Genomic DNA, 22,585 nt, shown 5'->3' on the forward strand with positions numbered 1-22,585 from the left:
CATTTGATATGATAAACACTGCACCGCATTTGAAATTGTATCATTTAGTTTCCAATCTTTTCCACATACCAATGGAACAAATAAACTAATTAACAGTTTAACTAATACAATCACCAATCTGTGGAAATCATAGGTTTGGGTCCCGATGAGGATAGATGCAATTTATAGGAGTTGGAGTGGAGGGGGGTGTCAAGGGGACTCGGGATTTGTTTGCGATGGGGAGGTTCGTGGGGCCAGAGGAATTGAAGGAGAACTATCAGCTCCCGAGGGGGAATGAATTCCGGTACATGCAGGTGCGGGACTTTGTACGAAAAACGTCCCCTTCATTCCCTCAGCTGCTGAGCCATGCACCGTTAGACAGAGAGTTACCGAGCGATGAGTTGAGGGAGGGGAAGATCTCGGACAGATATGGGTGGTCACGGGAGTCGGTAAGGCGTGATTGGAAGAGAGAAAGAGGGGAAGGGGGAGGAGGAGCTGGGATTGGCACTAGGGGTGGGGGGAGGGGTCTGGAGTGCAATATTTTTTCGGGTGAACTCGCCCTCCCCCCTGCGCCGGGACCAGCTGATGGAATTTAATGTGGTTCTCGGGCTCATATGACGCGTGCGTGCATGGACGGGTCCTTCCCGGAGGCGGAGAACAGGTGTGAGAGGTGCGCAAGGGGACCGGCGTTTTGGACGGCGGTGTATGAGACATTGTGGGGGTGAGGGTGGAGCCGTGCTCTAGGGTGGCAATCTTTGGCACGAAAGAGACCGAGAAATGTCAAACTGTTTGTAATTTGATTTTCGATTTTATGAATGTGGAACTTTCTGTGTGGTTTGGAATCAAATATATATTGTTTTAAAACAATTTAACTCATAGACAAATTGATAAATTAACAGCCCCTTAAAGGGGGCACTGGAAGCAAAATCAAAACTTCAGACTTATTTAAATAGAAATAATATTCCCAGACCCCGCAGTGCTCACTGACCGCAGAAGGTCTCAAGTGTACCGGCTGACACAACAGGCTCTCCAGGGGGAACGTTTAGTTAAGATTGCCTCTCCCCGCTAGTCCTTCCCGAATGCACCGCATCGTACTTCATCTCCGTCTTCCCCAGGCGGTCAACGGCCTGACTGAAGTCAGCTGACCAACCATCCTTCACCTGCCTGATAATCTAGCTTGCCCTTAAATGCGTGGACACTATTCTCCTCAAACTGCTTCCCCCCCCCCCCCAACTCGGTGTGGTAGCGAGTTCCACATTCTCATCACTTGCAGATTAAAGAGATTTACCCTGAATTCCCGATCGGATTCATTGATTTGAACGTACTTCTGTCGGTGCGTCAGCATCAACATGGGAGAGAATGAATGAGTTGACTTTATTCAAACCGTTTTAGGGTTGAAAGTACCAGTGGTGGATGAAATTTAATGAGGAGACGTGTTAAGTTGGATATTTGGGTGGGAGGAACATGGACAATGCAAAAAAAAAGAGATACAATTGTAAAAGGGGTGCAAGAGGGACCAGAGGTGGGAGGACAGTTCGAGGGGGTGATTAATAAGGCATAAGGAATCCTGGGGGGGGGGGGTATGGTGGTAATGTCACAGGATTAGTCATCTGGAATCCTACACATATGGGAACACAGGTTCAAATCCCATCATGACACTTGGTGGAATTTAAATCCAATGAATAGATCTGGAATATTAAGTAATGGTGACCACGAAACTATCATCAATTGTTGTGAAACCCCACCTGGATCACTCAAGGGATATGGGGGAAGGTGGGATCAGGGTATTGAACTTGATGATCAGCATTATCATAATCATATCATAGAATCATAGTATTTACAATGCAGAAGGAGGCCATTCGGCCCACCGAGTCTGCACCGGCTCTTGGAAAGAGCACCCCACCCAAGGTCAACACCTCCACCCTATCCCCATAACCCAGCAACCCCACCCAACATTAAGGGCAATTTTGGATACTTAAGGGCAATTTATCATGGCCAATCCACCTCACCTGCACATCTTTGGACTGTGGGAGGAAACCGGAGCACCCGAAGGAAACCCATGCACACACGGGGAGGATGCGCAGACTCCGCACAGACAGTGACCGAAGCCGGGAATCGAACCCGGGGCCCTGGAGCTGTGAAGCAATTGTGCTATCCACAATGCTACCGTGCTGCCCACGATGCCCATAATGCATGGTGGAGCAGGTTCGAAGGGCCAAGTGGCCTCCTTCTGCTTCAATTTTCGATGTTTGTTTCTATATAATGGCCTTTTATGGAAGTTAATCAGCTGTCCTTACCTGGTCTGACTTACATGTAACTCCATAGAATTTCTACAGTGCAGAAGGAGGCCAATCAGCCCATTGGGTCTGCCCTGCCCTTGAAAGAGCGCCCAATCCCCCCGCCCTATCCCTGTAATCCCACCTACCCTACAAATCTTTGGACACTAAAGGGCAATTTAGTATGGCCAATCCACCTAACCTGCACATCTTTGGACTGTGGGAGGAAACCGGAGCACCCGGAGGAAACCCACGCACACACGGGGAGAACTCGACACAGACAGTCACTCAAGGCTGGAATCAAAGCTGGGTCCCTGGCGCTGTGAGGCAACAGTGCTAACCATTGTGCCACCCAGACCCCAGACCCATAGCAATGTATTTGGCTATTAACTGCCCCCTGAAATGCCTAGCAAGGGCAATAAATGATGAGTAATAAATATTGGCCAGCGATGCCCACTTGAAGTATAAAGTTAATAAAAAAGCGGCATAGAATACAAAAGCAAGAAGGTCACGATAAAAGTTTATAAAACACTGATTCATGGAATCATAGAATTTACAGTGCAGAAGGAGGCCATTCAGCCCATCGAGTCAGCACCGGCTCTTGGAAAGAGCACCCTACCTAAGCCAACACCTCCACCCTATCCCCATAACCTCGTAACCCCACTTAAACGTTTTGGACACCAAGGGCAATTTAGCATGGCCAATCCACCTAACCTGCACATCTTTGGACTGTGGGGGGAAACCGGAGCACCCGGAGGAAACCCACGCACACACGGGGAGAACGTGCAGACTCCGCACAGACAGTGACCCAAGCCGGGAATCGAACCTGGGACCTGTGGTGGTATGTATTAGGGGTAGTACGGTACCTGTGAAGCCGAGAGGCTATTGGCTGACAGGTCCCGGGTCCTGGTTGGTTCTGCCGCCTGCAGGCTCCGCCCTGAAGGCGGAGTATAAGAGCTCGAGTTCTCCCAGCAGCCGCATTCTGTAACTGAGCTGCTGGGGAACAAGTCTTGCTTAATAAAGCCTCGATTGATTTCATCTCTTCTCGACTTGAGTGAGTAATTGTTGCGCTACAGGACCCTGGAGCTGTGAAGCAACTGTGCTAACCACTGTGCTACCGTGCCCCTGTGACTTGGCCCGAGCTGGAGTATCCAGTCTGGTTCTGGGAACTGCGCATGAGGAAGGCTGTTCTCCTTGTGAAGAGAAGGCCGAGAGGAGATTCAATCGAGGTTTGTAAATTCACGAGGGGTCTGGACACAGTAAAGAGGGGGGAATCGAGAAGCAGGGGGGCACCAATTTAAGGTGGTTGGCAAATGAAGCAACATGAGGAAAAGCGTTGATTCGCAGCGAGTGGTTAGGGTGCAGAATGCACTGCCTGAGACTGTGGTGGAGGCAGCTTCAATCAAAGGTTTTTAAAAGAGAATTGGACAACCTTTAAAAAGGTAAACATTTGCAAGGCTTCGGGGGAAAAGGCGAGGGGGTGGAGCCAGGTGGGTGGCAGCTGTAATGACAGCTGTGTTGTGTTCAATGATTCTACAACTTCCTGCCTTGCCAACGTTAGGAGAATATCTAATTGCTTTCTACCTGATTAACGTTAAATAATACCCAGGTATCCAATGGTTTTATATGCCCAGCAGCGTTTACTTAAGCATCTTCCACCTGGATGTTTGTTTAGCTTCTCCAACAATGCATCGGAACACTGGAAAGTCTCATATCAGATTAGTTAAAACTGCAGCTTGTTAAATATAACAATAGTTTGCATTTTATTTATCTTCAATCTCACGGAACATCCCAAGATGCTTCACAAAGCACTCTGAAACAAGATTCGACAAAAGCCGCAGAGAGAGATAGCAGGGCAGGTTACCAAACCTTGGACAAAGGGATAGATTTAAGGAAGGTTTGATTTATTGTCACGTGTACCGGAGTATTGTTCTACGTACAGCCGATACAGATCATAGAATTTACAGTGCAGAAGGAGGCCATTTGGCCCATCGAGTCTGCACCGGCTCTTAACCCCACTTAAGGCCACCCTATTCCCGTAATCCAGTAACTCCGCCTAAACTTTATGGATACTCAGGGCAATTTAGCGCGGCCAATCCACCTAACTTGCACATCTTTGGGCTGTGGGAGGAAACCGGAGCACCTGGAGGAAACCCACGCAGACACGGGGAGAACGTGCAGACTCCGCACAGACAGTGACTCAAGCCGGGAATCGAACCTGGAACCCTGGAGCTGTGAAGCAAACATGCTAACCACTGTGCTACTGTGCCGCCCATTCCATTCATGGAAAACAAAACCATAGGACATACATAAATACGCAATGTAAATACATAGACACAGACATCGGGTGAAGCATTCGGAGTGTAGTACTACTCAGTAGAGAAGATGTGTGGAGAGATCAGTTCAGTCCATAAGAGGGTCATTCAGGAGTCTGGTAACAGCGGGGAAAAAGCTGGTTTTGAATCTATTAGTGCGTGTTCTCAGCCTTTTGTATCTCCTGAACGACGGATGAAGTTGGAAGAGAGAATAACCTGGGTGGGAGAGGTCTTTGATTATGCTGCCCGCTTTCCCCAGGCAGCGGGAGGTGTAGATGGAGTCAATGGATGGGAGGTGGATTTGTGTGATGGACTGGGCTGTGTTTACAACTCTCTGTAGTTTCTTACGGTCTTGGGCCGAGCAATTGCCATACCAGGCTGTGATGCAGCCAGATAGGATGCTTTCTATGGTGCATCTGTAAAAGTTGGTAAGGGTTAATGTGGGCATGCCGAATTTCCTTAGTCTCCTGAGGAAGTATATGCGTTGTTGTGCTCTCTTGGTCGTAGTGTCGATGTGGGTGGACCAGGGCAGATTGTTGATGATGTGCATACCTAGGAATTTGAAGCTGTCAACCATCTCCACCTCGGCCCCGTTGATGCTGACAGGGGTGTGTACAGTACTTTGCTTTCTGAAGTCAATGACCAGCTCTTTAGTTTTGCTGACATTGAGGGAGAGATTGTTGTCATTACACCACTCCACTAGGTTCTCTATCTACCTCCTGTATTCTGACTCATTGTTGTTCAAAATCCGACTCACTACCGTCGTGTTATCAGCAAACTTGTAGATGGAGTTGGAGCTGAATTTTGCCACACAGTCATGTGTGTATAGGGATTTAGTAGGGTCTAAGTACGCAGCCTCGTGGGGCCCCAGTATTGAGGACTATCGTAGAGGAGGTTGTCGTGTTGGGTGTTCCGATACACAAATGATCCAACATGGTTGCAGATGGTACAACTCTGTTTTATTGTCTTGAACAATAACAACTAATAACTGCTGGCTGTGGTTCGTGCTTCACCAGTTAACCTGTGGACCCAGCCCGAGCACTATCTTAGTGAGGCACTCAGCACATGGTGTATGTCTGAGTGGCACGCTGTGAGCTCTGTGCTCTGTGCTATCTCTTGGTAGAATGAGCGGGAACTGTGGTGTTCCCTGTTTTATAGTGCGTATGCTCTCACTGGTGATTGGCTGCGATGCTGTGTGTGTTGGTTGGTCCAACTACCTGTCCATCAGTGTGTGCGTGTGATTGCACCATGATATGCTGATGTGGATATCATGACAGAGGTGTTGTTATTTATCCTTACTGATTGTGGTCTATGGGTCAGAAAGTCAAGGATCCAGTTGCAAAGTGGGGAGCCAAGTCCCAGCTTTGGAGCTTTGATATGAGCTTGGCTGGGATTGTGGTGTTGAAGACAGAGCTGTAGTCAATGAATAGGAGACTGATGTAGGCGTCTTTGTTGTCAAAATGCTCTGGGGATGAGTGGACTGGTTGCGGTGGTGTGTGAATTGCAGTGATCAAGGCGTTCTGGGAGTACTGAGTTGATGCGCTTCATGACCAACCTCTCGAAGCACTTCATTATGACTGATGTCAGCGTCACCGGACGGTAGTCATTGAGGCACGTTGCCTGGTTCTTCTGTGGCACTGGTATGATGATGGTCCTCTTGAAGCAGGTAGGAACCCGGGAACGGAGTTGGGAGAGGTTGAAGATGCCCGCCAACACACCCGCCAGTTGGTCCGCCCAGGATCTGAGTGCACGACCAGGGACTCCGTCAGGGAACGTCGCTTTCCGAGGGTTCACTTGCAAGAAGGGTCTTAAAGGAGGGACGAGAGAGGGGCAACGGGTTTAGGGAGGGAGGTTACTGGGGAAACACACGATTGGCACTCAGTTGCGAATTTATCTTGCTTCGTCGAAAAATTACTCACTGAGTGAATGTGGGGGTTGGGGATCTCCACGGTTTGCTGGGGGTGGGGGGGTTTCATAGATTATCATAGAATTTACAGTGCAGAAGGAGGCCATTTGGCCCATCGAGTCTGTACCGGCTCTTGGAAAGAGCACCCTACCCAAGGTCAACACCTCCACCCTATCCCCATAACCCAGTAACCCCACCCAACACTAAGGGCAATTTTGGACACTAAGGGCAATTTAGCACGGCCAATCCACCTAACCTGCACATCTTTGGACTGTGGGAGGAAACCGGAGGAAACCCACGCACACACGGGGAGAACGCGCAGACTCCGCACAGACAGAGACCCCAGCGGGGAATCGAACCTGGGACCCTGGAGCTGTGAAGCAATTGTGCTATCCACAATGCTACCGTGGTTGGGGGGGGGGGGGGGGGGGGGGGGGAGCAGAGCGAGGCTGGATAAATGCTGGCTGAACGGGCTGCACTTGGAGGTGGAGGTAGGGAGGGGGAGTGGAGTTGTTCAGGCAGATGAAGGTCAGCACAATGTGTTCATTCCTAGCCAAGCACAGCATTAGCAAAGGCGATGACTGATATGCATCACTGTGCCCTTTTAGGTGAATTAGAAGCTATTCTCTAATAATTGTAATGGAAAATAAATGACTAAAGGATTGCCTTTATCTCGTGGACTAACTGGTAATGTAATAGCTACAGACAGCTTTTAAATAATTAAGCTGAAACAGTAGTGCACAAAACTGCGACTCTAGTAACCTGATATTTGTAACAAAACGCGAATGAAATCACAGCCTAAGACACTGGGGTTCTCTGGTTCAATTTCCGCTGCTCCAAAGGACAGGAATTCTGCCAGTTATTTGTTTCTGATGAGGAGCAAAAGTGGTTGCTTTGCGCCCGAAGGGATAGAGAGTGTTTTTCTCCTGCCTTTGGCTGAGGTCCAAGGGCAGACATTGTCTCCCTGGAGACTCTGAGGCTGTGTGTCCAACTCCCGTCTCCCTTGAGCGGTTAAGCAGCGAAAGCTGCAAACAGAGAACAAGAGGACGGTTTGGAGTGCGCGGCCCGCATTAGTTTGCGGTCGTTCCTCACAGACGCACAGAGTGTGAGAAACGGGATGAGTTGCAGGCGCACAAGGTATGACCCGCCGACAATTACTGAGGCAGCTGGCCCGGATTTGGACCAACTCGCCGCCCGGGAGGGGGGGTTTGGGGGGCTGGTAAAACACCAGGAGGTGGCTAGCTCACCGTCTTCTTCTCCCCAAACCCCCCCCCCATCGATCTCCAGCCCACGAGACGGGGGTCGAGCAGTCACCTGGAATAGGCAGCCCGCCCACCACATGTAAATAAATATTTAAGGGTCAGTCGCTCTGGTTTACAAGACCACTGACCTCGATATGGGCAGCACGGTAGCATTGTGGATAGCACAATTGCTTCACAGCTCCAGGGTCCCAGGTTCGATTCCCAGCTTGGGTCACTGTCTGTGCGGAGTCTGCACATCCTCCCCGTGTGTGCGTGGGTTTCCTCCGGGTGCTCCGGATTCCTCCCACAGTCCAAAGATGTGCAGGTTAGGTGGATTGGCCATGCTAAATTGCCCTTAGTGTCCAAAATTGCCCTTAGTGTTGGGTGGGGTTGCTGGGTTGTGGGGATAGGGTGGAAGTGTTGACCTTGGGTGGGGTGCTCTTTCCAAGAGCCGGTGCAGACTCGATGGGCCGAATGGCCTCCTTCTGCACTGTGAATTCTATGAAATATTACACTGCCTTCGCTGTAGGCATGGGCAAGCGGGCGCAGCAGAACCATTCACAAAAAGGGTGGGAACGAAGTGGGATTTTATCTTGGTGGGGGGAGGCGGGGTACGGCTTGCACTAGAATGGCCTCGCGGGAGATAGTGACCCGCCCCCTCCCCGCTTCCTTCCTTGATAATAATAAGTCAAAACAGAAAATGATGGAAACGTTCATCGGGTCCGCCAGCATCTGTGGAGGGCGAAGCGGTTTTTCCCGACAGTACAGGGTGGATTCAATGGGAAATCCCATTGATAGCGGAGAAACACGCGGTGGGGACCACTCCTGTTTTGAGTCCATATGACACTTCGCCGGGCTGTGACACGCACAATCTTCAAATGGGAAGAATTGTTCCCTTTCCCTTTCCTCCCTTTCAGCCTGCACTGCCAAACTCGCACCCCCACCTCCTAAGACACAAGTGTGCCCCATACCCCTGACGTAGCTGAGTCCAGGTTCCTTCCGGTTCTACGCGGGGGGGGAGGGGGGGGGGGGGGCTACATCCTGGGCAGTGCTAACTATGGCGCTCTCCTCGCTGTTGGTTATTGCTACAGGCCGCACCTCTCTCTCTCTCGTTGGTCTGTCTCCAAACAATGTTTTAGTCAAGGGGTGGAGGGGGGTGGGAGTGGATAAGCAATGCACACCCCCATAACCCCCCCCTCCCTCCTCCCCAGTGAAATCCTGCCCAAAACTGCAAGATGGCCAGGACTGGGAGCCGAATATCCCAGCCAATAAGGTCTACAAGGAATCATAGAATCCCTACAGTGCAGAAGGAGGCCATTCGGCCCATTGGGTCTGCAGCGGCCCTCCAAATGAACACCTCGCCCAGGCCCACTCCCCCTACCCTATCCCTCTAACCCCGCCAACCCACCTAACGTTTGGACACACGGGGGCAATTTAGCATGGCCAATCCAGCTAACATGCACATCTTTGGGAGGAAACCGGAGCACCCGGAGGAAACCCACGCCCGCACGCGATTCTCCCACCCCCCCCAAACCGGCGCGGCGAGAATCACGGCTGGCCGCTGGGAGAATCGCCGCTCGTCGTTTGCAAAAGGCGAGCGGCGATTCTCCGGCCCGGATGGGCCGAGCGGCCTGCCCAACACGACGGGTTCCCGCCGCCGCCGTCCACACCTGGTCGCTGCCGGCGGGAACAGCGCGGCAACGCTGGGGGAGCGGCCTGTGGTGGGGGAGGGGCGTTCCTGCACCGGGGGGGGGGGGGGTGCTCAAATGGGGTCTGGCCCGCAATAGGTGCCCACCGACCGGCGGGCCGGCCTCTCGGAAGGAGGACCTGCTTTCCTCCGCCGCCCCGCAAGGTCCGTCCGACATCTTTTTGCGGGGCGGCCGCGGGGAGGACTGCAACCGCGCATGCGCGGGTGACGTAATTTACCCGGCGCCAACCGCATCATTTACGCGGCGCCGCTTTCACGTGGCGCCAAGGCCCGGCGCACGTAAATGGCGCGACGCCGCTCCTAGCCCCCAGAGGGCGGGTGAATAGGGGGCAGGGAGCGGGCCTCCGACGCCGGAGTGGAACACTCCGGTTTTCACTCCGGCGTCGGCACTTAGACTCCCGATGGGAGAATTGCGCCCATAATATTCTGAGGGGGTGTTCACGGTGTGGATGCTTAGTCGGGGAATCCAAAACAGTCTGAGGAGAAGGGACTCCATCATTTAGGACTGAGATGAAGAGAAGTTTCTTCAGCGAGTTGTGAATCTTTGGAATTCCCCACTTAGGAAGACCGTAGCTACATATTTGTTGACAAATTTAAAGTTAAATCTATTTGCACTTGAGGGTAGGGGATGGGTGGGGGATGAAAGAGATATGGCGGACAAAGTGGAATCGAGGTCAAAGATCAGCCATGGGGCGGGATTCTCCGGGCCGCGTCCGCCCGGCGACTCGAGAATCCTGCCCGAGGTCAATGGACCTCTCCATTGACCACCTCTCGCCCGTGGCATTCCTGCGGCGGGCGGGGTGAAAGAATCCAGCCCATGACCTCATTGAATTCATGGCCGAGCAGGCTCGAGGGGCTGAATGGTGTAACAGGCTCGGGGGGCTGAATGGCAGAGCAGGCTCGAGGGGCTGAATGGCAGAGCTGGCTCGAGGGGCTGAATGGCAGAGCTGGCTCGAGGGGCTGAAGGCAGAGCTGGCTCGAGTGGCTGAATGGTGTAGCAGGCTCGAGGGGCTGAATGGTGTAACAGGCTCGAGGGGCTGAATGGCAGAGCTGGCTCGAGGGGCTGAATGGCAGAGCTGGCTCGAGGGGCTGAATGGCAGAGCTGGCTCGAGGGGCTGAATGGCAAAGGGGGCTCGAGGGACTGAATGACGGAGTTGGTTCAAGGGGCTGAATGGTCTACCTCTGGTATTATTTACATTTTTAGACTTTTTGGTGACGTAATGAGAAAGTAAAGTCGCCGCAGTCCCGGATGACCAAAGGCTGTTTTCCCCTTTGAGGGGGAAGAGCTGACTCTTGGTGATTTAACCTGAAGATCACCACATCCCTGCCAAGGAATAACCTCAGCCGGTACGGGAATTGAACCCTCGCTGCTGGCGCCGCTCTGCACCCCGAACCAGCCGTCCAGCCAACTGAGCAAGTAGATAAGAATAGGAAATAGAAAAAGATTTAAGATGTTGTGCGAGTTGCTTGTAACCTGATAACAGCCGTGTGGAATGTATTAATAAAAAGATTGATTAGGCAAGCATGTAGTAGAGGAAGTGTGACGTAATGGGGGATTTTAACTTGCATACAAATTGGGCTCTGCAGACAAATGCACATCAGGAAAAATTGGGAATCTCCTGCTTGTGTTCTGGAGTGCTTTACTTTGATAATATGTCCTAGAACCAACAAGGGGGGCAGGTCGCGTTAATTTTAATAATGGACAATGATCCAGATTAAATTTTAGCAGCCTAACTGTAAGAACATTGATCTAACAGAGCGACGTGACAGAGATGCTGGCTTTCAAAGAGGGAAATGTGACGTAGTTACTGTGATTCCCGATTTCGATGGGAACAGACAGAACGTCCACGTCATAAACTGGGCGAATCTGTGAGTGGAAGAGAACGACAGAAGATCAGTGGGAGATGTTCAAAAGGTAAATTAATGTTGCACAGGGACCAGCTGATATCCATCGCTCGGGGTAAGAGCTGGACTGGCCAATAAAACCCAGAAGCGATGGAAAGGAACAATTCAAAAATCTGTGAAGACACGTCCGAGAACGCAAAGAAATTAGCACTCTTCCAGGGAAATGAGGTCGACAGAAGAATGGCAAAGGCGTCACATCTTCTGCACTGTAAATTCTGTGATACTCTATGAAATCAAACAGCAAGAGCTACAGAAAAGGGAAACCGGAGCACCCGGAGGAAACCCATGCACACACTGGGAGTACGTACAAACTTCACACAGATAGTCAGACTCGAACAGGGGTCCCTGGCGCTGTGAAGCAACAATGCTAACCACTATGCTACCGTGCCGCCCATTTCAACCTAGTGTCATCTCTGCATAGATCCGAGATATAAAGTATACAACACAAAGCCCCGGTTAAACCACACCAGGAGTGTTGTGAGCTGGGTACCACACCTTGGGAAGAATATACTGGCCTCTGAAGGAGTACCGTGTAGAATTGATGGAATGATACCTGGACTTCCAAGGTTAAGCATTGTGCAAGTTGGTTGTTGCATTTTCCGCATTCAAATAGCCACTTTGGGATATCTCCGGGCGAAATTTGCAATATAAATACAGGTCTTTACTTCTATTAACCCCGAAAGACGTGGGGCGGGATTCTCCCCTACCCGGCGGGGCGGGCGGTCCCGGCGCCAAGGAGTGGCGTGACCCACGCCGGCGTCTGCCGCACCTTCAGGGGCTAGGCAGGTGCCGGAGTGGTTTGCACCCCGCCGGCTGGCGCAGAAGGGGCTTGGCGCCACGCCAACCGGCGCCGAAGAGCTTCCGCTGGCCGGCGCGAGTTGGCGCATGCGCGGGAGCGCCAGCGTGTGCTGGCGCCATCCCAGCGCATGCGCAGGGGGTTTCATCTCCGCGTCGGCCATCGTGGACTTTTACACCAGGTGACGCGGAGGAATAGAGTGCCCCCGAGGACTCTGCAGGCCGCCCGTGGAGCCAGGTCCCGCCGGTAAGTACCGGGTCTAATTTACGCCGGCGGGACCAGCCGCAAACAGGCGGCCACTCGGCCCATCGCGGGCAGGAGAATCGGCGGGGAGGGGGGCCGTTGCCAGCGGCTGCCGACCGGCGCGGCGCGATTCCCGCCCCCGCCAAATCCCCGACGCCGGAGAATTCGGCAGCAGGCGGGGCGGGATTCACGCCGCCCCCTGGCGATTCTCCGACCCGACGGGGGGTTCGGAGAATCCCGCCCGTGCCGTTAGGTGAATTGGACATTCTGAATTCTCCCTCTGTGCACCCCAACAGGTGCCGGAGTGTGGCTACTCGGGGCTTTTCAAGACTACCTGTGACAATAATAAAGATTATTATTATTGTGTGTGTGGCAGGTTTTATTCACAGTGCTTCAAGATGTCTGCTCCGCGCATCACCTCTGCCTTTCAGCAATTTACACAGATTAGCTTACTTTTCCCTGAGTCCACTCCCAGGCTTAAGCAATCAGGCACAGTGAGCATCAATAATAAACAGACTCACATAATCAAGCAATTGAATTCTGTATAGCCATAGCACGGTTTGTACCCTCTTGCACACAGCAAAGGCCCAACATACAGTAATATCATATGGACAATAAGAACCAGATGATCTATTTTTTAGGGATTAGTTGAGAGAAAAGGGATGGAAAGAGTTACCTTTCAAGATCTCAGGATGTCGTAGAGGTCTACAGGACAGAAAAGGTCATTCGGCCCATCGTGTCTGCGTCTGTCAAAAACAACCACCTCACGATCTCATCCCGTTTCCCAGCACTTGGCCCATCGTCTTGTCTGCCCTGGGATCGCAAGTGCACATCTAAATACTTCTTAAATGTGATGAGGGTCTCTGCCTCCAACCCCCTTTCAGGCAGCGAGTTCCAGATCCCCCCCGCCCTCAGAGTAAAAACATTTTTCCTCACATCCCCTCTAAACCCCTTACCTTAAATCTCTGCCCCCTGGTCATTGTCCCCTCTACCAAATGGAAGGTTTCTTCCTGTCTACTCTACCTACGCCCCTCATAATTTTATACTCAGTGTTTTGCAGGCAATTAATCTTTTCATCAAAATTAGTGGCCATGGGTGGGGGCGGCGGGTAGCGATTAGCACTGCTGTCTCACGGCGCCGAGGACCTGGGTGCGATCCTGGCCCCTGGTCACTGTCCGTGTAGAGTTTGCACACTCTCCCAGTGTCTGCGTGGGTCATCAGAGAATTTACAATGCAGAAGGAGGCCATTTGGCCCGTCAAATCTACACCGGCCCTTGGAAAGAGCACCCTACCAAAGCCCACACCTTCACCCTAACCCCATAACCCAGTAACCCCACTTAAACGTTTTGGAGACCAAGGACAATTTAGCATGGCCAATCCACCTAACCTGCACATCTTTGGAGTGTGGGAGGAAACAAGAGCACCCGGAGGAAACCCACGCACACACGGGGAGAACGTGCAAACTCTGCACAGTCACCCAAGTCGGGTCTCGCCCCCACAACCCAAAGATGTGCAGGGAAGGTCGATTGGTAATGATAAATTGCCCCTTAATTGGAAAAACAAAATAATTAGGTACTCTAAATTAAAAACAAAATTTTAAAAAGAAATTAGTGGCCACGAGATCTTTCCCGATCGCCTTAGAGCCTTGATTTAGTATCTCAACCAAAAGACAATGAAATAGAAGGTTCAGTGCCTACATCAAGCACAAGATCTAGGCTGACGGTCCAGTGCAGTTTTGTAGGAGTGCTGCACCATCAGAGGTGCTGTATTTCAGCCGAGACAGTTGTGATAGCAATTGGTTGTCTTTTTTTAAAATATATTCATCAGGGGGGTGAGACCATCACTGGCAAAGCAAACATTTGTTGCCCAGCCCTAATTGCCCTTGAGAACATGGTGGTGAGCCCCTTTCTTGAACCGCAGCAGTCCATGAGGCGTAGGCACACCCACCGTGCTGTTAGGGAGGGAGTTCCAGGATTTGATCCACACCAGTGAAGGCACTTGCAGGTGACGGTGTTCCCAGGTCTCTGCCGCCCTCGTCATTCTGGGTAGTAGAGGGGTCGTGGGTTTGGAAGGTGCTGTCGAAGGAGCCTTGGTGAGTTGCTGCAGCACAGTTCAGCGCACACTGTTGCCAAGTCGGCTGTGGAGAAAGTGGTTGTTTAAGGTGGTGGATGGGGTGCCCATCAAGTAATCTTGGTGTGGAGATTCTTGAGTGTTGGAGCTGCACTCATCCAGGCAGGTGGGGAGGGTATTCCGTCACACTCTTGTCTTGTGCCTTGTAGATGGTGAACGAACTTTAATAACCACAGATGTCTCTGTTTCCCCAGAGTCTCCGAGAGAGAAATATGAATGATTGAAGATGAGGTGCCACGATGTGTGAAGGCTATGTCAAGAGGAAGATGTTACTATAAAGAATCGACTAAAGACATGAACCTGAGACGCATCTTCTTGTCCATTTTGTCATTTGGAGTGGCCGGGCTGTTGATTTTCATGTACTTCCAAGCCTGGATTGAAGAACAGCCTATAGGTTAGTCAATGCTCGTTTGGTCTTCTTACATCAGTGTGGTGGTATGTATTAGGGGTAGTACGGTACCTGTGAAGCCGAGAGGCTATTGGCTGACAGGTCCCGGGTCCTGGTTGGATCTGCCGCCTGCAGGCTCCGCCCTGAAGGCGGAGTATAAGAGCTCGAGTTCTCCCAGCAGCCGCATTCTGTAACTGAGCTGCTGGGGAACAAGTCTCGCTTAATAAAGCCTCGATTGATTTCATCTCTTCTCGACTTGAGTGAGTAATTGTTGCGCTACAATCAGTGAGGCAATAGTTGCAGCCTAAACTCGGTGAAGGGGTGAGGGGGGGTGAACACTCATGTTTAGAAATGTTTAATGGCGGAAATTCAATATTTATGGTTGCTGCTCTGAGGCACCACTCAGCATCTGAAGCGATAACTCTTTTAACCTCCACCTCTCGAGCTTGCCGTTGTCTCCACATGGGACCTTTTTGCAACTACTAGGGGGCCGCCGAATCCGGGAGAGGGGTGTGAGTGGAACGGCAGCAGAGTCCAACGTGGCTCCCCTCTGCCTTGAACATCAGTCACCCAAATGAGGGAATTTGCCACAGCGCGTTAGAAAGAAAACCCTCTGCCCTTGAAACGAGGCAGGTTGAGCTTAATGGGCACCTCTTTGCCATTTGTTGCTCCTAACAAGGACACTTATGCGACAATGTTGGTGTAAAGGTATTGTCCCTGGGTGGGCAAACCTGAAGCTAATTCTCGGGAAGCATCAGTTTCAACCCCACCACGGCAACTGGTGGAATTTAAATTCTATGAATAAAATCTGGAATTGAAAGCTAGTATCAGGTGTGGTGACTCGATTGTCGCAAAAACCCTTCTGGGTTCACTAATCAAGAAATCAGAGAATTTACAGTGCAGAAGGAGGCCATTCGGCCCATTGAATCTGCACCGGCCCTTGGAAAGAGCACCCTACCTAAGCCCCCACATCCACCCTATCCCCGTAATCCCACCTAATCTTTTTTTTTGGATTGGATTGGATTTGTTGATTGTCACGTGTACCGAGTGAAAAGTATTTTTCTGCGAGCAGCTCAACAGATCATTAAGTACATGGGAAGAAAAGGGAATAAAAGAAAATACATAATAGGGCAACACAAGGTACACAATGTAAGTACATAAGCACCGGCATCGGGTGAAGCATACAGGGTGTAGTGTTAATGAGGTCAGTCCATAAGAGGGTCATTTAGGAGTCTGGTAACAGTGGGGAAGAAGCTGTTTTTGAGTCTGTTCGTGCGTGTTCTCAGACTTCTGTATCTCCTGCCCGATGGAAGAAGTTGGAAGCGTGAGTAAGCCGGGTGGGAGGGATCTTTGATTATACTGCCCGCTTTCCCCAGGCAGCGGGAGGTGTAGATGGAGCCAATCGATGGGAGGCAGGTTCGTGTGATGGACTGGGCGGTGTTCACGACTCTCTGAAGTTTCTTGCGGTCCTGGGCCGAGCAGTTGCCATACCAGGCTGTGATGCAGCCCGATAGGATGCTTTCTATGGTGCATCTGTAAAAGTTGGTAAGAGTCAATGTGGACATGCCGAATTTCCTTAGTTTCCTGAGGAAGTATAGGCGCTGTTGTGCTTTTTTGGTGGTAGCGTCGACGTGGGTGGACCAGGACAGATTTTTGGAGATGTGCACCCCTAGGAATTTGAAACTGCTAACCATCTCCACCTCGGCCCCGTTGATGCTGACAGGGGTATGTACAGTACTTTGCTTCCTGAAGTCAATTACCAGTGAGTCAATTTTTGTACACAAAGGGCAATTTAGCATGGCCAATATACCCAACCTGCACATCTTTGGACTGTGGGAGGAAACCGTGTCCTCCAGAGAAGGAAATCTGCCGTCCTCGACTGGCCTGGCCTATGTTGACTCCAGACCTTGTTAGGTCACATCTTGCTGGGCAAGAGAATCAAAGGTTATCGGAGGTAGCTGGGAATTTTGTAAAAAATTCATTTTTTCGGGATGTGGGCTTCGCTGGCTAGGCCGGCATTTGTTGCCCATCCCTAACTGCCTTGGTGTGAGCTGCCTTCTTGAACCGCTGCAGTCCATGAAGTGTAGGTACACCCATTGTGCTATTAGGGAGGGAGTTCCATGATTTTAACCCAGCGACAGTGAAGAAACAGCCAATATATTTCCAATTCAGGGTGGTGAGTGACTTGGAGGGGAACCTCCAGGTGGTGGGGTTCCCAGGTATCTGTTGCTCTTGTCCTTCTAGATGGTAGAGGTCTTGGGTTTGGAAGGTGTTGCCTAAGGAACCTTGGTGAGTTGCTGCAGTGCATCTTGTAGATGGTACACACGGCTGCTATCGTGCATCGGTGGTGCAGGGTTTGAATGTTTGTGGAAGGGGGAGCACTCAAGCGGGGCTGCTTTGTCCTGGATGGTGTTGAGCTTCTTGAGTGTTGTTGGAGCTGCGCTCATCCAGGCAAGTGGAGAGTTTGAAAAATAAACAGACCAGTCATCACATTATTGAATGGCGGAGCAGGTTCGAGGGGCCGAGTGGCCTACTCCTGCTCCTAGTTTGTAAATTGGGATGACCCACAGAAATGTAGTTGAATGTTGGCATCGCCGGTGAGGACCACAAAGAATCCAGCCCGAGTTTGAAGAGTCAAACAAAAAGTAACTTTATATACAAGAGTATGTTCACAGGGCCAGTAACTCACTACTGGGGCGGGATTCTCCCCTACCCGGCGGGGCGGGGGGTCCCGGCGGGATGGAGTGGCGTGAACCACTCCGGCGGCAGGCCGCCCCAAAGGTGCGCCAAGCCCTCACCTTTAGGGGCTAGGCGGGCGCCGGAGTGGTTGCCGTCCCGCCGGCCGGCGGGAAAGGCCTTTGGTGCCACGCCAGCCGGGGCCGAAGGGACTCCGCCGGCCGGCGGAAGTCTGCACATGTGCGGGAGCGTCAGCGGCTGCTGACATCATCCCCGCGCATGCGTGGGGGGGGGGATCACCTCCGCGTCGGCCATCGCGGAGGCTATGGCCGACGCGGAGGGAAAAGAGTACCCCCATGGCACAGGCCCGCCCGCGGATCGGTGGGGCAGATCGCCCCGCGCCCCCACCCCCCAGGACCCCGGAGCCCGCTCCCGCCGCCTGGTCCCGCCGGTAAGGGATGTGGTTTAATTCACGCCGGCGGGACCGGCACATTACAGCAGCGGGACTTCGGCCCATCACGGGCCGGAGAATCGCCGGGGGGGGGGGCCCGCCGACTGGCGCGGCGCGATTCCCGCCCCCGCCAAATCCCCAGCGCCGGAGAACTCGGCAGCCGGCGGGGCGGGATTCACGCCATCCCCCGGCGATTCTATGACCCGGCGGGGGGTGGTCGGAGAATCCCGCCTCTGATTCCCTCTCTAGTCGGTACCATACGGACCAGCTCGATTTATACAGCTGCCCTGCTAATAATTTCCCACCAGCCCCCTCTCATTGGGGGAGCTCATATTCCTCAAGGACCATGGGTAACCAATTGTCCCCAGCCAATAGGATCGGGGCAGGTTGTAACATAGTGCTGTGGAAATCTGTACAGATCTGGGTAAAACATTTCAAAATCTGAAAATCCACCGTTTTCTGATCTGAACAGGATGGTGACTTAACACAATTGGCATTACCATCATTGCCACCTTCTGCTAGAGCAGAGATTGAAAAAACTGCTTGATGGTTTATGAGCCAAGCGCCCGGCACCATGTCTCACTGGTGATTATTTTTATTGGAGGAGAGGTTTTGTCGGAATATTATTGGAGAGTTAAACCTTCTCTCCAGTCCCCAATGTTTAAGGCGGTTCAATGCTTTTAATAAAAAGATATGAATTATATGACAGTTTTCACCCACCTCTGCACATCTCAAATCACTTTACAGCCTTTTGAAGTGTAGTTACTATTGAGACGTAGGAAACGCAGCAGCCGATCTAAGCACAGCAAGATCCCACAATATGAAATGAAATGAAATGAAAATCGCTTATTGTCACAAGTAGGCTTCAATGAAGTCACTGTGAAAAGCCCCTAGTCGCCACATTCCGGCGCCTGTTCGGGGAGGCTGTTACGGGAATTGAACCGTGCTGCTGGCCTGCCTTGGTCTGCTTTCAAAGCCAGCGGTTTAGCCCTGTGCTAAACCAGCCCCTCAATATGTCAATATGTGACAATGACGGGTGGGGTGGAATTTTCCAACCCTTCCCGCCAGCAGAATATTGTAGCCCCACTGAAGGTGACCTCCTCACCCTCTGCCCCTTCGCCCCCCCCCGCCCCTTACCCGCACCCCTCCCCCAGCAGCAAGGTGGGCGAGTCATGCAAAACGCTGCAGACGTCAGCAGGACAAGAGGATCACAGAATCACAAAGTGCAGGAGAGGCACTTCGGCCCATCGAGTCTGCACCAACACATGAAAAACACCTGACCGGTCTACCCAATCCCACTTGCCAGCACTTGGCCCACAGCCTCGAGCGTTAAGACGTGCCAAGCGCTCATCCAGGTACGTGTTAAAGGGTGTGAGGCAACCCGCCTCTCCCACCCTCCCAGCCAGTGCGTTCCAGACCATCACCTCCCTCTGGGTAAAAATGTTTTTCCTCAAATCCACCCTAAACCTCCCACCCCTCACCTTGAACTTGCGTCCCCTCGTAACTGACCCTCCAGCTAAGGGGAACAGTTGCGCCCTATTCATGCCCCTCATAATCTTGTCCACCTCGATCAGGTCGCCCCTCAGTCTCCAGTGAAAACAACCCAAGCCTATCCAACCTCTCTTCATAACTTCAGTGTTCCATCCCAGGCAACATCCTGGTGAATCTCCTCTGCACCCCCTCCAGTGCGATCACATCCTTCCTACAATGTGGTGACCAGAATTGCACACAGTACTCCAGCTGTGGCCTCACCAAAGTTCTATACAACTCCAACATGACCTCCCTGCTTTTTTCTGTGCCTCGACTAATAAAGGCAAGTGTCCCATGTGCCTTTACCACCACCCTATTAACCTGCCCTCCCGCCTTCAGAGATCTATGGACAAACACATCATAATCCCTTTGTTCTTCGGAACCTCCCAGAGTCAGGCCATTCACTGAATATTCCCTGTCACATTATTCCTTCCAAAGTGTGCCACCTCACACTTTTCAGGGTTAAATTCCATCCCGCCCTATATTTTTGTTATTTTGGTCATAAGTATTATCTGGAGCATTAGACAGAGCTCCCCCGATCTTCTTCAAAATAGCGTTGTGGGATCTTTCACATTCTCCCTACGAGGTCACCCTGGGACTCAAATTACCATCTCATCTGATGAACAGCATCTCTTTTTTTTTTATTAATAAAAAAAAAAAAATGTAAAGTACCCAATTCATTTTTTCCAATTAAGAGGCAATTTGGCGTGGCCAATCCTCCTAGCCTGCACATTTTTGGGTTGCGAGGGCGAAACCCACGCAAACACGGGGAGAATGTGCGAACTCCACACGGACAGTGACCCAGAGCCGGGATCGAACCTGGGACCTCGGCGCCGTGAGGCCGCAGTGCTAACCCACTGCGCCGCCGTGCTGCCCTGAACAGCATCTCTTACGGTGCAGCACACCCTCCACGCAGTCCGGATTATAGATGCATAAACCTCTACCCAGCAATTATTCGGCTTGCGTTTCTACATAGCAACAGAACCTCCTGCATCGTAACAACCACTCCACGACAAAGCAATTCACATGTGAGTGACGAGCTCTGGAACTGATTCTGAAGGACGATAAGTGCTGTAGAAATGAACAGGCTCCTACAATTTGCCTCTTCCTCTCTCCCTGTGGACACAAATGATTTACCTCCTCGGTCAGGTTCTGCTGCCTCACGCGTGGCTATCGCAGAAGCCAACACAGGACTGTAAAGAGAACGTTTCTGTTGTGTTGGGTGCCCTGGATCCGTAGATCACATACAGGTCACCAACACTTGAAATAGTGCAACACTATTTTATTGAATCATTAACTGCTTAACATACTCTCACTGTGGGTTAACACGATATTAGCTTTAACTAAAGACCTTTGCCTTGTCCTAACCAGTCGATGCACTCAGCACATGGTGAATGTCTGTGCTGCAGGCTGTGAGCTCTGTCCTCCTAGCTAGCTGCAGCTCGAATGAGCGGGAACTCTGATGCCCCCTGTCTTTATAGTGCGTGTGCTCTAACTGGTGATTGGCTGCGGTGTTGTGTGTGTTGATTGGTCTTGCTGTGTGTCCATCAGTGTGTGTCTGCCCCATGATATACTGGTGTATATTATGACATCCCCCCTTTTATGAAAGAATGTACATGTGTGGCAATAAATAGTGTGTGGTGAGAATGTTCCTGACTAGGTGTGTGCGAAATATTTACAGGACTATGTACATGAGAACTAAGCTATTTACATGGGAAGGTGCCTGGTGCAGAAAAACAGTATGCCCCAAGAATAACGAGATGAACACTATATACAAACCATGTAAACGATCAAACGGAAGAACAGAACAATTCAGAAAGTCTATAAATCCACAAAGTTCACAAATTAAGTCTCTGAGGTGGGCGACGAATTCTGGTTGACCGTCAGGGTGGCACACCACTCACCGCCTGGATCGATGCTGTATACCGACAGCGGCTGGTGTCTTTGCTACGGGGACACCCTGCTGTTTGTCACGATACCGACTCAAAAAGGCGCCGTTGGGTCCTCGATGTCACTGCTGTGTGGCAGGTCCGCAACGGACTCGGTGACCGTGGGTTGAATTGCCCGGACATTCCTGCGAGGCTGGCTGAAGCGATATGAATTGGAAGGCTGAGCTGCTCAGCAGAAGGCAGCATAATGGCCAAATCTGCCACAGCGTAGGCATTGTCGAGATTTGGCAGGGCATTGCCGTTTTAAATGGGCGGAGCCACAGTTGACGCACGTCGTAGCATCAGCACGTTCGCTGCGCCACCGCGCATGCGCGGCACAGTCGTGCGTGGTGTGCGCCTGTGCATTACATTCTTCGACGTCGCCGTCCCCTCGGTTGGTGTGCAGAAGCGCGCGAGTCTGCGAAAAGCACGCAAAATGGCCGTCCTCATCCAGGCTGAGGCCCTGGAGGTGCTCAATTGCTTGGACCCGTTCCGCCTCATGGGGACCTTGCTGTGCCGTTTCAGCAGCTTGGATGTGGGAATACCGACTCGTGGCGTTTTCATGTAGGACACAGGTCTCAATGGCAGTTGCTAGGGTGAGCTGCTTTACTTTAAGGAGCTGCTGTCGTAGGGGGTCCGACTGAACACCGAAAACGATCTGGTCGTGTATCATGGAGTCGGAGGTGGGCCCGTAGCTGCAAGACTGCGCAAGGATGCGGAGGTGGGTGAGAAAGGATTGGAAAGGTTCATCCTCACCCTGCAAACGCTGTTGGAACACGTAGCATCGAAACTTTCATTCACCTCTCCGCTGCAGTGAGTGCCAAACTTGAGGAGGGCCGTCTTGAACTTTGTTTTATCTTCATCATCCGCAAAGGTGAGAGAATTGAAAATGTGGATGGCATGGTCCCCGGCCGTGGAGTGGAGGAGAGCAATCTTCCTGGTGTCCGAGGCACCCTCCCTGTCCGTGGCCTCAAGGAAGAGCTGGAAGCGCTGTTTGAATATCTTCCAGTTGGCCCCTAGGTTGCCGGCGGTGCGGAGCGGCGGCGGAGGGCAGATGTTGTCCATGTTGCAGGATGACGGAATGCTGGCGGAAGGCAGATCACTTGCAGGTAG

The 22,585-nt window shown here is 51.8% G+C and overlaps 1 protein-coding gene across 4 annotated transcripts in view; it reads left to right on the plus strand.

Annotated features, from left to right (window-relative positions):
* Positions 1-22,585, plus strand: part of LOC140385882 (carbohydrate sulfotransferase 9-like) — a 192,070-nt gene that overhangs the window by 32,314 nt on the left and 137,171 nt on the right. For 3 of the 4 annotated variants that reach the window (XM_072468494.1, XM_072468493.1, XM_072468495.1), the window contains exon 2: positions 14,694-14,893. In XM_072468494.1, coding sequence (XP_072324595.1) covers positions 14,716-14,893 — 178 coding nt within the window. In that variant the 5' untranslated portion in view covers positions 14,694-14,715. Of the gene's footprint in view, positions 1-7,502; positions 7,614-14,693; positions 14,894-22,585 lie in introns of those variants that run through there. The other variant, XM_072468496.1, reaches the window with a different exon arrangement.

This window comes from Scyliorhinus torazame, chromosome 11 (genome assembly GCF_047496885.1).
Source record: "Scyliorhinus torazame isolate Kashiwa2021f chromosome 11, sScyTor2.1, whole genome shotgun sequence".
NCBI lineage: Eukaryota > Metazoa > Chordata > Chondrichthyes > Carcharhiniformes > Scyliorhinidae > Scyliorhinus > Scyliorhinus torazame.